Genomic DNA, 14,804 nt, shown 5'->3' on the forward strand with positions numbered 1-14,804 from the left:
ATATAATAAATTAAAAAAAAAAAGGTGATAACAAATATAAAATATAGTAAATGGGTGTGTGCTTTTTTTCTTTCCTCCCAAAAAACATCTTTGACCAAATTTTGGCCCAAAAAAAAAATCCTTGACCAAATATATGCTAAACATTGCTATTTAAGCAAATGCAATTTAAAAACAAATTATTTTCTTTGCAATCCCCACAATTCATATTCTCCCGCAGCATCGGCATCACTTCCCACCCCAGCGCCCAAAATAATAGACGTCTCTCCCCTTAAATCCTATAACGTGAGAACCAGAGCAGGTTCACCAATCGCAATCCGGCCGCGTCAAATCGGATCTCTCTGCTCTCAGCTCTCACCCTTATTCTTCCGTCGACCTTGATACTGTGCTCGGCCTCAGAATTTGAAATTTATCGCCTGTAAGTTTCTTTTTGTTGTTTTCATGTATTCATATGTAGTAGTTGTTGCTCTTTTAAGTGAAATTTCACTTTTATTATTCTGGAGTGTTCTGTTTTATCTTAATTCAGTGCAAAGTTGAAAATTTTACGTTCTGTTTGCATTTCACTTAAACGATATTTCTAGTTTATAAATGCATATTCCTGTCCATGCTTCAGAGTGTAGTCTCATTTGGAAAGTTATGCTGTCGCTTCATGTTATGCAAATTTCTTTTGGTAAAATAATACACGAAATTTTTATTGTACAGGCATTGGTATACTATACCTAATTAGGGAATGTTTTCTGGATTGAAATTCATCCCTCGTGATCAGATCAATAAGGTTAGCGTATTTCTGCCATAATCAGATGTTCATACACACACACACACATATATGTTTACGATCATGATAAGCTAGGCTGAACTGAAAACTTTCATTGTTATATCGGTGCTATGACAGGATGAGAACTTAGATTCTTCCTTGAAAGAGAGGAACAAATCTGATGCTAGAAAGAAAAAGAGTAAGAGTAAAAGGAAGAGCTCTAGATATGACTCTTCAGATGATGAGAGTCTTGAAAAGATCAAAAGGGCTTCTGGAAAGAAGAAGTGGTACTCCTCGGAAGAAGATTCTTCATCAAGTGAAAGTTCACAGGACAAAAAGAAGCGTAAGAAAAGGACACGAAAGAGAACTTATGATAATTGGTCTGATGACTCTGGAGAAAGGTCCAAAAGAAGATTAAGGTCGAGGAGCGGTAAAAAAGAATATACATCTGAAGAAGGTTCTTCATCAACTTTTGATGATAGTGATAGCTTTTTGGATGGACAAGCAAAGCCTAAAAAGACCCAAAGAAACGATGGGAGTCAAAAGAACAAGATAAAAGAGGAAGGTATAAATATTGCACCAAATTCATTAAGTGAGAAGGAGATCGCAAGAAAAGAAATGGGATTAGAGTGGATGCTTCGGTCTGAAAATAAGAGGCCTGCAGAACCAATTGAAAAAATAGCAGAGCAACCTTCAGTTGAGGAGGTATGTTTTAGTTGGAGAAAATTTTTCTAATTTCAGTCGTTAAAACACTGCTATATCCAATATAGTTGTAACGAAAGAAAGGATAATGCATGCATATAGATCTTTGATATCTTATTGGCTCTTAATAATTTTGTACTGTACATCTAGGACTCTTGACCTGATTTTGCTTGAGAAATTTTTGCTGTCTAATGATATTCCTCAGTGGAGGAGAGTTTTGGACCATTGATATCTTATTGGAAATTGATAACTATTGTGCTTGTCTACACTCTAACTGGCCTGTTTACTACCGTATGTTGTTGGCCCAAGTGATGTAGGAGTGAGTCATGTTTTATTTTCCGTTGTTGATGCTCCAATTAGAATGTGTTTCCATATTCTATCAGTCTGAAATGTGCCTTTGTTTTGAAATTTGTCTTAATCTTTCAACCCATATGGTAGACAGTGTTTGCTTTTTTCTTGTTTTTTTTATTCAAAGTAGACAGTGTTTGCTTACCATACGCTTTTCCTCCCATAGACAGAGACTGTGAATCCCAAGGAATTGAATCCATACCTGAGAGATGATGGAAGTGGTTACCCAGAAGATAGTGATGGGGTTAAAGCTGGTGCAGACCAACTCTTATCTTCTTCCCTTGTTGGGGATGGCGGAGCCAGCTGGAGACTTAAAGCATTGAAGCGGGCACAAGAGCAAGCAGCTCGAGAGGGACGAAGGCTGGAGGAGGTATTGTGTGCTGCCTCTCTTATATGCTTTGAGTCCATCTTTGAGATTTTTGCTCCTAATTACTTTTATGCATTTGAATAAGTATAGGTTGTGGGAGAAAGATGGGGTTCACTTGGTGGTTTGACTGCATCTTTGGCATCTCATGCAGCAGCCCCATCTCGTTCTCATTTGCGTGCCATTAAAAGCAGGAAGAGAGGACTGACCGAAGAAGAAACACTAGATTCAGATAATCATGGAAAGGACACTAAAAGGGTAAGTTGGATTTCATTGAGAAAAAAATTTTCTGTTGCTATATTTTTCCCCTTTTTTTTTTTTAATTTTTAATGAAATGAATCCAGTTTATTGATGAATTAACATTATATTTTATGAAATTCATTTGTCAATTCTTGTAGAGGTTACTGAATTTGCTTGATAAAATTCTGGCAGGATTACTTGAAGGACGTATCTGTCCGACACCGTGAAATGAGGGCGCCTAAAATTCGAGATTCTTTATCCTGGGGTAAGCGTAAAAGTCAAGCTGTTGCAGCTGAGGATGCAAGGATTATTTCTGCAGCAGCATCTAGCATAAACAAGTTTGCTAACGATGGTAACTTTATGGATGAGTTCCTTTCCGAGAAGAAGAATGATTTTGATGGGCATGTTCAGGAAGATATCAAGGTGGAAAGCTCTCCATCAGATGCTGACAGACCTGCCCAGATGAGTGCCTAATATTAAAGAGCAAGATCCACATACACCAGGCCTTGGGGTAATACAATAAAAAAAAATCACATTCTTCTTGGATTCACTTTTCCCCAATGCAACTCTTATTCGTAACTCTGTAGTTTGGAATTGATGAATGCTTATGAATGTAATAGTATTACTGTGATGGAGGATTAAACATCTTTGATATTATATCCCCTAGCTGGAATGAGTCTGTTTTTTGTGCCTCTATTGTGTTGAGTTTGGAAAGTTTTCTCTTTACCTTTGTGTTAGGTAATGATGGTTTGTTTTGGTTTCTGACAATATTTAGAATTTTCGATAACTAAGAAAATTTTTCATGGATAATAGATTCTTGTGAAGCTGTGATGAGGAAAGGAAATGTTTTTATTCATAGACTGTCGCCAGGCCCTTAGATCTAATTTGGGACAGCATGGCAATTTTTGGCATTTCTTTGGTTTTCAGCTCATATTATGTTCAAGGATGTCCTTGTAATAGACATCCAAAGGGGCGGGAGTAACCATATCTTTTTGTTTTTTCTTTTTTTTTTGGGTATTGATGTCTAGCTTGTTTTGTTAGTTGTTTTTGTTTCTTCTGCTTCTTTGCTAAGGTCAATCTCTTGTCCCCCTCTTTTTTGTTACCTTTTCTTCTGGTCTCTAATAAGATTTCTTCTTTTTATGCTAAAAATGTAAGGATGGGATGAGTGCGAACCAGTTGGCAGCTAAGGCTATGCAGCTGCGTTTAAAGGGAAAGCATGAAGAAGCTGAGAAATTATTGGTAAGATGAGAAAATGTTCCTCTAATCTACACTTTGTTTATATTGCAGTTTAAGTTCTATGCTTTCTTACTTATTCTGGCGCACTCATTCTATAGGGTTTGTAGAGTGTATATATTCTGCATTGGCTTTAATTCTAGTTAATTCATCAATTCATTTCTTTTAAAGTTATCAAATAGTGAGGTGACAGTCATTGCTAACAGTTTTGTTTTCAGCGAACATTCCAGTTGTTTATGTGGAAGCATATTTCTAATATTAAGAGAATATGACTTCTAGATGCTCTGCTGAATTTTTGGTATTCTGTCCCCTGAGAATGAGAACAAACTGGGGCCTAAGCCTTAAATTTTCTGGAATGTTGATCGTCTTGATTTTCTTTTATTTAGGCTGGAACTAGACGCATGTTAGGCATGTTTAGAATTTTATTCACAAAACTAGACTTGAATTCATTCAGTATTCACTGCACGGATGAACATTTTTATTTGTTCGTGAAATTTAGGGTGATAACAAAATTATGCTCAGTGGAACTTAGGTACTGAAGAAAATTCAACACAGACCAGCCTTTGTAGCTTCTTTTATTCATATGACTCTCTTATTGCTGATAAGGTTTTATTTCTATAAGACTGCCAGACAATGAAGCTCCAAGACTCCCAATTCTTTGACATTACCCCTTACTCTCTACGATTTAGTCTAGTTTTTTTAACAGTCAGCCTTTCTCTGTTGTCAGTCTTCTTGTACAACTTACCATGTTATTTATGTGAGTTTTTCATTGGGATAATTTTCTTTAACAATTTTTGTTGTCTGTTGGCGGTTGTGAGAGAATGGGAGTAGTTGTGTTGCTCTTTCTTTTTGCTGTTTATTATTTTTTGTCTTGCTTGGAATATCTATTGTCATGTTGTCATCTGCAACATATCCTTTAGGTTCAGTGATAATTTGAATATTTGAACCCGTTTTCTGGTTTCCTTTTCTCTTATGGGCAGCAAAAGTCTAAGAGCATGACCACAAAACCAAGCAATCAAGATCAAATAATCAGGCCAAGAACCGACGGAAGTGCTAGCAGGTACTTCCCTCTTTTTGGAACTCTATCTCGATCTTTTTTATTTTTGGTTGAGTCTATCTCTATGCAACCAAAGAAATCAAATAGACCAAGGTGCAAAATTATTTAGGAGTTAGACATGAAATCTATCAATTAACACATAGAACTCCCTAACATTACCTACATGCCCGTGATGCACGGTAACCACTAATTAGGCCCTGTTAATCAATTAGTGGTGACAAGAGACTAAGTTTAGGGATAGAAATATATTCAAATAGTGGGACTTACCACTCTATCTTCTAAGTCCCTTAATTCTGGATATGTTTGATATAGCTACTTCTGATGTGCCTTGTGACTAAGGTGCAGTTTCTTCAATAGTTCCAGAAAAAATGCTAATTCTTCTTATATAATAGTTTGTTTTCGTTTCTTTGTACTTTCTTCTATTTAAGTAACTAAAAATTGCTCTACGTGCTTGTCCTTGTTCTGAAAACTGCGTAGTAGCTGTTTGTTTCTTGTAAATTGCCATTGTAATAGCTATTTTGACACTTCCACTCTTTGTAAGATATGCCAAGCAGAGCATATCCTTTCAGCAGAAAAAAGGAGAGGATGATGCTGATATGCATCTTGCTCAGAAGATTATGCAGAACAAGCAGTTTAAAATTTCTAGTCGGGCAGATGATGAGTATGACTATGAAGATGGTGAAAGCAGAAAGAGCCGAAAGAAGAGAGATAGCAATGACCATAAAACGGCTCAAAAGAACACTCTTGCTAAGCGGATTTTGACCCAGCAAGAGCGTTGCCTCTTTTGTCTAGAGAATCCTAATCGTCCCATGCATCTCGTCGTTTCGATAGCAAATCACACATATCTGATGTTGCCAAAGTGGCAGCCTGTGGTGCCTGGCCATTGTTGCATTTTACCCATTCAGGTGAGCTTATTTTTATTGTCAATATACTAATTGGTGTTCAAACTAACCTAAAGCATCATGATTTTCTCTACCAGAAACAAAATTCTAAAATATGACTGAATGTCATAGTACTTTTTTTTAGTAAGCAGCGAATGTCTTAATACTCTAATAATGACCTTTGCTGCATATCTCTCAATAATGACCGGGACACAATTTTCTATGTATGATGAAAGAAATTATTTAACTATGAAAAAGGCATCTGAAGCAAAATGGTCATGCTTAAGGTTTTGAAGTATCTTCATAGAGACAATGAGGAAAGAGGAAAGTCTTGGACAACATTTGGTGACGGGGACTATAATTTTTTTGGCATTTGCTTAAACTGTCCTGATTTTATGCGGTACCACTGCTTGTCTTTGGAAAATGGAAAGCAACATAGAAGTATAAGGCGGACGTTAATTTTTCTTTTTTGGCTATCATATGTGTGGCATTAATTGAAATATAGTGACTGAGTTGAGCTTTGTGTATCTTTACAATAAGGCAATAGTGTTGTAATTACTATTAATATTATTATTTACCTTTCAGCTCTAAAATTTTGTATTTATCTGCTACTTGTTACTTTACAGCATGAATCAGCTACAAGAACTGTGGATGACAATGTGTGGACTGAAATTCGGAACTTCAAGAAATGCCTCATTATGATGTTTGCAAAGCAAGAGAAGGAGGTGGTGTTTCTTGAAACTGTGATGGGATTGGCACAACAGCGTCGCCATTGTATGATTGAATGCATTCCCTTGCCCCAGGATATTGCCAAAGAGGCTCCTTTGTACTTTAAGAAGGTTAGATTTCAAATATCATCTTTGTTTAGTATCATCTGTTGACACCAGGACTAACTGTATCATTGATGAGTCATACTTCACTCTGCTGCCATTTACATTAAGCTTGCAAAAATTGCTATTCCATTGACAATTGGCTTTATTCTTTATGGTATTTGTTGTTAGAAGTGGGATTGATGCTGGTATCTGTGGTCAAAGGCCCCGTGATAGTGGTAGAATCTGATTTTTAATGTTTCTACATGCTGTGATATAGTTTGTTGTTATCTTGATTTGGATTATACTTGACATTATTATTTTATTGCTTTCTGCTAAATGTCCCTGCATTTGGTCTGTACCTTTGGCTTTTCCCTGCTATCACTGACACCGAATTCTATCTCATGAAATAAAACAAGATACTGTTTTTGAAGAAATGACCCCTCAAAAGCAGCCGTATTCGGTGCAATGCTGATATACTATATTCATGCTCTTTCATTTTGTGCTCACTATGTGATTCGATTCATCTTTATTTTCAAAATTTTCAACTCATTGTCGCTTCTCAAATTGATGGCATCACAGGCAATTGATGAAGCTGAAGATGAGTGGAGCCAGCACAATGCCAAAAAGCTCATCGATACAAGTCAAAAGGGATTGCGGAATTCTATTCCCAAGCATTTCCCTTACTTCCACGTTGAGTTTGGACTGAACAAAGGTTTTGTCCATGTTATAGATGATGAGAAGCAGTTCAATAGCAACCTTGGCCTTAATGTCATCAGGGGAATGCTGCATCTGGCTGAGGAGGACATGTACCGGCGCCGGCGTTATGAGGCAGTGGATGTGCAAAAACAAGCAGTTGCCAGCTTCTTAAAAGAGTGGGGCCCCTTTGACTGGACAAAGCAGCTTCATGAAGGGTGATTTTACCTATCATTTGGTGTTTCCAACTTAATTTGACTTGTAGATATTTGTAAAAAGATACTCATTGTAGCGAGTAAAAATAACACTAGCATTTTTGTCTTTCAGATTTTTTTTTTTTTGGGGTGAGAAATCTTCTTTTAGATTTTATGTATTAGAGAAAGGCATATTTTGTTTGTATTATTTCGGTGCAGTTTAGAAATAACATTCTATACTCAGATGCAGCACAACTTTGAGACCACTTGCTGTTTCTTATTTCTCCAGGTTATAAGGATGCCCCATACATAGGAGCAATAGCCAATAATATCTTTCAAACGTTGAGCCGCCTCAGTTAGGATCTTTTAAAAATGCAATGCCTCTAGCGTCGCCTTTTGCAATTAACTAAGGTCCTGTTTGGCAAAGCGATAGAAATCAGTTATAAGCATGTTTTATGTAAACTAAGACAAAACTCATCTCACATACTTATCTCGTATTTTGTAAATCACCATTAAAAAGTTACTTATAAGCCATCGGCTCTAAACCTTGTCTTGGTTTTTCTGTAGATACCTAAGAATTCTGTTGACAGTTGTGTGTGGGGGTGAGAAAATTAGCTTTCCAATTGTACGATTGGGTTTAATGGTTCCATTGGAATATTTGCAAGCCTAGCTATCAGCAGCTCAGTCTCCTTTAATAAGTTTGGGGTGTGTGTCCATACCCCAGAAATACCTTAATGACCCGAAGTGTTTGATTTCAAATTCATCGTATGGTTAGATTAGATATGCTGTCATGGGTTGAAATGAAGCCTCCGAAGGCTAAGCAGCAGATGTTTAGGAAGCTGACTTCATGATTCACAATTAGATATTGATTTTTAGGGAATTTTTTCCCTTAAAAAAGATTAATGTACTAGAAAATATGTTTTTTTACAAACAAATATGAACAAATTTTATGGTGAATATTATGACATGGCTTAAGGAATAGGGCTCAATATTATTGTTTTTATTATAATAAATTTTAAGAAATATACTAGAAATTATGTTTTTTTTAAAAAATATTAATATTGGCTTTTTCGTATTCCTCCAGGTTATAAGGATGCCCATACATACTGCAAATTACCTCCATGCCCCATGATCTTTTCTTTATGTATAATTTTATTTATGATCTTATTTTTCAAATACACTAAAATAAAAAAAATCATGGGTAAAATTGTATCAAGATTTTTTTTTACCAGCAAATTGTATCAAGATTAAGGTATTAAGTGCACATGAGAAATAATATCAGTGATCAAATGCACCTTCACCCTTTGCAAAATTATTAATAAAATTTTAAATTATTAAAAACAAATAAATAAATTCAAACTCCTAAGTTTTAGTTAGGACAGTTCAACATGATACTATCTCTAGTATTTAATACAATAGTTTGATATTCAATTTGGCTTTAAATATAATATTCCAATTCACTTTGTTTAGCATATTTATCCATTCTTTTTCAAGGCAGTCTTTGTAATAGCTGTACATATTAAATGTTTTATCAAATAGTAATTTTAGCCAGCACACATGATTAGCAAAGGTGTTTTAGGGAAGACAATACCTATTTATTACAAATAACTAACTCAAACTAATTTTTTTAATATACTCAAATTAGTCAACTAGCTCTTATATTAAGGATCATAATAAAGAATATATAAAAAAATTATCTTATAAAACATTAAATTTAGATTTTGACAATTGAAACAATAAATGAGAAGGTGGAGTGATTCCTTTTTCTTTTTTTTTCCAATACAAGAGAGTGAGTTGCTCAGTAAAATACAAACTAGTCAAAGGAGAAATTAGATCTATACACTCAGAACGGAGAAGTAACTAAGGCGCCTAACCTATGGAGGACAAGCGCCTTGAGAGAAAATATTTACTCATGCCCTCTTTAGCAGGAAAGTCAGCAACTCGATCCCTCTCCATGGGACTCCACATCATTTTTCCAGTGCCGTCCACACTTGAGAAGTGTTAGGAGACGACATTCTAAATAGGGCCCAAAATTGGATTTAAGGTCTTTTCTTTTTGGGCTGAAATTGGATGTGTGGACTGGAATCATATTTTTCTAAGTAGGGCCCCAATTGGATGTAAGGACTTTTCGTTCTAGCCCAAGATGTAGTTTTGGGCCACACTTAAGAAGGGTTGGGAGACAACATTCTAAATGGGGCCTAAAATTGGAAATAACGACTTCTTTTTTGGGCCAAAATTGGATGTGTGGACTAGAATACTCCTCTTATCCTTAATATAAAACCCATTTAACTAATTTGATTAGATTAAAGAAGTTAGGTAAGTTAGTTAATTATAAGAAAAGTGACACATTTTTCCTAAAACACCATAATCATCTTTCTTAATACCTCCTCTTCCTCTTCTACTTGACTATGGTTGAGGGGGTATCCATAAGGGTAATTTAGAGAAAATTGATAAATATGAGAAATGGATCTTATATTTATGATCAAAACCAACTCAAGAATTGATTCTTATATTAAGGACCAGAAGAGTAATATTTTTTGTGCTTGTTATGTTTTAGCTACATTGTGGGCCCAAAGTCTATTATGAGGGTATTTGTTATTATGGCTGGTCCTAATTATAAAATCTCATTTATAGTTTACAAATAAGATCTTATAATTAGAACCGGAGGTAGTATAACTTATGAGGCCCTAAATGTGAGTGTGCGTGTCTTTTTGTTTCTCTATTTCTGTTTTTTTTTTTTTTTTTTGAGGTGAATCAAAGGGGTTAGGCCCTTTGTTTCCCTGATTCAGGGGCGTATTGTTTTTGTTTGTTTAATGGAAAGACAAAGTCATCTTGATAACCATATTAAATTACAACGTAATTAACATGGATAGTGTTTGTTTTTTTCATAAAAAAAAGTAGTGTATTGTTTTCTTTTTTCTCGTTAATAAAAATTTGACCTTAGGATAAAAAAATACAATTTTGATTAAAATAAAATATAAAAAAATATCTTGATATCAAATAATAATTTTTTAACCAGCATATAAAATAATGGTTTTAAATAAACCAAATAGCATAATGAATTTTATAGTAGTACTTATTAAATATTTAATATTATTTAATATTTATTTTTTTATATTACTTAATATTTAATTTAACTTTATGTTTTCATTCCACTTTTCACCTTCTGTCACGCTCATGTTACTGTGCTTGTTTAGCGACTGGGTTTTAGTGGAAAATAAGGTTATACTTGCTGTTAAAGTTATCTAAACTGATGTTTCTCCCTGGAAAGCAATCAGAGGCAAACTTAGCATTAAATTAAACTAAGTTATGAAATACTGTTCTAAGAATCATAATACATTAAGTGGTAAAATTTTTTGAAATATCGTTCCAAGTATAGCATGGAATCAATCTATATCTCATATGTATTTCTCCTTTGAAGGAGTATGATGGGATTCTGCAGTTAGGATGGTGTTTCTTGCATCTTATAAGACAATCATGTTGAGCTTGGAGAAGGCACTTGCTAGTTTAATTCTGTAAATCTGTATTGAAGTTGGAATTCAATTACAAAATCATATTTTCAGGCGCAAGTTATCTAAGGGAGTGTTTGGATAAAAACAAAACCATGGTTTCAGAAGTGCTTTTACGGATTACGAAGTAAATATGTGGAGGAGGTTACCTCGTTTTGCGGAAAAGTACTTCTGAAACCACGGTTTCAGAGCATCCAAACAGGCCCTAAATGTTATCATCTAGAGTTTTTATTTAAGTGCAAAACTTGATAGACATTCAGAAAAGTTCCTATAAAATCTTGATTATTTGGTTTACCAATGGTTATATTATCTTTATGTGCAGTTCATTTTACAAATTCTTGTAGAGGTTACTGAATTTGACATAACTAGAGGGTGCATCAGTCGGGCACTGTAGAATGCAGGCACCTAAACTTCAAGATTCTTTATTATGGGGTAAACGAAAAACTCAAGCTGTGGCAGCTGAGGATGCCAGGATCTTTGCAGCAGATAATGGTTCCAAGAAGAAAAAAGAGTTCCACGGAGTTATTCAGGAAAATGTGGTGAGTTCTACGGGGTTCTCTGGCCTTGTCACTTTTGTTTGTTTTCTATTTTCTTCATTACTAAGTTCAATATCTTATTCCCCTATTTTTTTGTTACCTTCTTTTCTGCTCCCTGGTAAGATTTCTTATTTTATGCAAAATGAAAAGGATGGGATGACTGAAAACCAATTAACAGCTAAGGCTTTGCAGCTACGTTTGAAGGGAAAGCATGACGAAGCTGAGAAATTATTGGTGAGTTGAGAAAAAGTTATCTCTAAACTAGATAACCTGATTCCATTTTTTTATCTTCTCTTGTTTATGTGGGCAAAGGGTATGAGCTCAAAGCAGGGGAATCAAGGATACATAATCAGTCCAAGAACTGAAGGAAGTTCAGGCAGGTATTTTTCTATTTTTAGAATTCTATCTCAATTACCATTAACACTTAAGATTGCTGTTGACATTTCCCATTCTGACCCAGCAAAAAGGGCCTTCCAAAGAATGATGATCATGCAAAGCATATTTCAACACAGCAGGAGCGTTGCTTCTTTTGCCTGGAAAATACAGATCGTCCAATGCATCTTGTGATTTCAATTGCAAATTGCACATATCTAACCAAATTGGCAGCCGGTGGTGCCCGCTCATTGTTGCATTTTACCCATTCTGGTGAGCTTACCTTTGATGTCGGTATGCTTCTTGTCTTTTTAACTAACTTCCTTACAACACACTTTTTCTACTGGTTTAAAGCAGCAATGGTATTAATACTCAATAATGATCTGGTCACATGTTTCTTTAAAGGCATCTGAAGCAAATGCTTATCCTTAAAGATTTGAACTATCTTTTTCTATTGAGACTATGGGGAAGGATGAAAGTCTTAGATGAGATTGTAGTCACAAGGACTAGAAATTATGGTTGTCATGGTTGGTTGTCCTATTGCTTGTCTTTGGAAAAAAGTGAAAGCAACGCCAATTTTTATAACCTGACCTTAAATTTTTGTTTGTTGTTCATCGCAAATTTGTTGTTAATTGAAATATGGTGAACTAAGTTGAGTTTCTGGATCTGTAAAATAAGACAGTGTTGTAATAACTATTAATAATGTTAGTAACCGTTCAGCTCTAAATTGTGTATTTGCCTACTATACTTGACAGCATGAATCAGCTACAAGAGCTGTGGATGATGATGTGTGGATTGAAGTTCATAATTTCAAGCAATGCTCAAGTATGATGTTCGCAAAGCAAGAGAAGGAGTTGATTTTTCTTGAAACCGTGATTGGATTAGCGCAACAGCGCCGTCATTGCATGATTGAGTGCATACCAGTACCCAAAGATGTTGCCAGAACGGCTCCTTCATACTTCAAGAAGGTTAGATCTCGAACACTTTCTTTGTCTAGTACAACCTTGGATCTTAAATATAAGAGTTAGTTGACTAATTTGAGTAGATTAAGAAAATAACTTAAGTTAGTTATTTCTAATAAATATGTATTGTATTTCTTAAAATATCCTGGCTAATCAAGTATATTGGCTAGAACTACTATTATTTGAAGGTTTACATTAAAAAAAAATGAATAAATATGAGAAATAAAGTTGATTGGGGTCTTATATTTAGGATTAAAATAAAAATCAAATAAGATCTTATATTAAAGACGAGGTAGTACTATATATTGACACCATGACTGACTTAACCATAGATGATATTTGCTCCACTTTGCTGGGCATTTTACATGGAGAGTGCAGAAAGTGCTATTCCTTTGTAGCTTCTTTATTCTTTGGGGTATTCGGTGTTAGCAGTGGGATGATATTGCTATCAGTGATCAAGAGCCCTTTAATGCTGGTAGAAACTGATTTTTATGTTTCTATTTGCTGTGATCACATTTTTTTTTATCTGATTATTATTTTATTGCTTTCTGCATAATGTCTCCAATGCATTTACTCTCTACTTTTGGCTTTTCGTTGCTTTTAGTGACCCCTGCAAATCTATTTGCTATTTCATGAAATGCAGGGGATCTGTTTAAAGAAATGATAGCTCTGAAACTGCAGTATTTCGTTCAATGCTCATGCAGAAACAAGCTGTTGCCAGATTCTTGAAAGAGTGGGAGCCCTTCGACTGGACAAAACAGGTCCATGAAGGGTGATCACACCTCTGCGCCTCTGTTTCTAACATACTTTTGACTTGTAGATATTTCTAAGTAACACTCATTGTAGCAAGTAAAATTGTATAGGTTTCGAGGTAATACTTCTTGACTTCTTGTTATGTAATATTTTTCCAATAGCAACTGTATATCAATTACTCAACAAAAGGCAGTAAGGCATTACAAAGCAAAAACCATCTACCATCTTTGATCAAGCGCTTATTGTTGATATTGCCAAGTAACATTTATTGTAGCAAATAAAAATAATTGCGAAGGTTTTATGTTTTTTTAGGGGAATTACAATTAGGTCTTAAGGAACGGATTTAATTAACCTAGAGTCTATCGACAATTAAAAAGTATGTAATGACAGGTTTTAGGATAGGAAAAGGAAATGAGAACAAGTTCATACTGGTCACTTATTATTAGAATAAAATATGTAATGGGATCTTATATTTAGGATTAAAATAAAAGTCAAATGAATTTTTATATTAAGAATCAGAGGTAGCATCAAATATACAACTAAATATGTGTTGGGGCATATTTGCATGGTGTTAAACTTTGGAAATCAAAAGCAGCGTTACAAAATTTTAAATTAGCACCATTGGCCGCTTGGCCAAGTGGTATGTGTGCATGTGTGGGGTACATGTTGCGAGTTTGAACCTGCCTTCTTATAACTCAAAAAAAAAAAATTTAAATTAGCACAAAGGGTTTAATTTGACATTTTGCAAATTAGGATTATTGATTTGTTATTTACTAATTTCAAAGATATTTTTTTTCATTTTACCAATTATTTGAGTTTTCCTTAATACAGTTTTTATATAATAAGTCACCTTCTTAATCCATCCAAAAATTTCCTTTTTTTGGGTAAATTTATTATGGGCTTTTAAGAAAAAAAAATTATGATTACTAAAAAGTTTAATAAGAAGTCACAGAATAAAAAATAACAAGTTTATGCTACTTATTTGTCAATTGAGGTTTTTGATAGTTATATATATTTATCTTGTAGTTTTTTTTTTTGGGAAAAAGCTTATATCAATATCCATTAGGAGTATATCAAATTCTCTAATCACGCATGATTATGTGTTATTTTTTTGTTTTGTGTAAATTTATAATTAAATGCTATTAAATACTAATATTTAAAAAATAGGATATATAATCATATGTCATTAAAAAATTAATATAATAAATATAAATAAATTGATGGAAGTACTGTGCAAATTTTTTTTTTTCCATGTCTATGGAACCCAAAGGCTGTTATTTTTTTTTTGAATAAATACCGGATATTATTACTTTAACAGGAGCAATACGAGGTAGAAATCAACAACGAAAAGCAAAGAAAATAACAGATCACGCTTTTAAATTTACCCATATGTCCTC

At 34.3% G+C, this 14,804-nt stretch overlaps 1 protein-coding gene across 1 annotated transcript; it reads left to right on the forward strand.

Moving 5' to 3' along the window:
- The first annotated feature begins 693 nt into the window (after positions 1-693).
- LOC114735940 (CWF19-like protein 2) lies at positions 694-7,541 on the forward strand. Its single transcript, XM_028923725.1, has 11 exons — positions 694-772; positions 890-1,456; positions 1,968-2,171; positions 2,259-2,423; positions 2,598-2,871; positions 3,434-3,477; positions 3,561-3,644; positions 4,619-4,698; positions 5,237-5,600; positions 6,203-6,415; positions 6,968-7,541. Exons 1-11 carry the CDS (start codon positions 728-730, stop codon positions 7,301-7,303), a joined length of 2,376 nt encoding a protein of 791 aa, XP_028779558.1. The 5' UTR covers positions 694-727; the 3' UTR covers positions 7,304-7,541.
- The last annotated feature ends 7,263 nt before the right edge of the window (positions 7,542-14,804 follow it).

Source organism: Neltuma alba, unplaced genomic scaffold, assembly GCF_004799145.2.
Source record: "Neltuma alba isolate B1F8T4 unplaced genomic scaffold, ASM479914v2 tig00013266_pilon, whole genome shotgun sequence".
NCBI classification, from domain to species: domain Eukaryota; kingdom Viridiplantae; phylum Streptophyta; class Magnoliopsida; order Fabales; family Fabaceae; genus Neltuma; species Neltuma alba.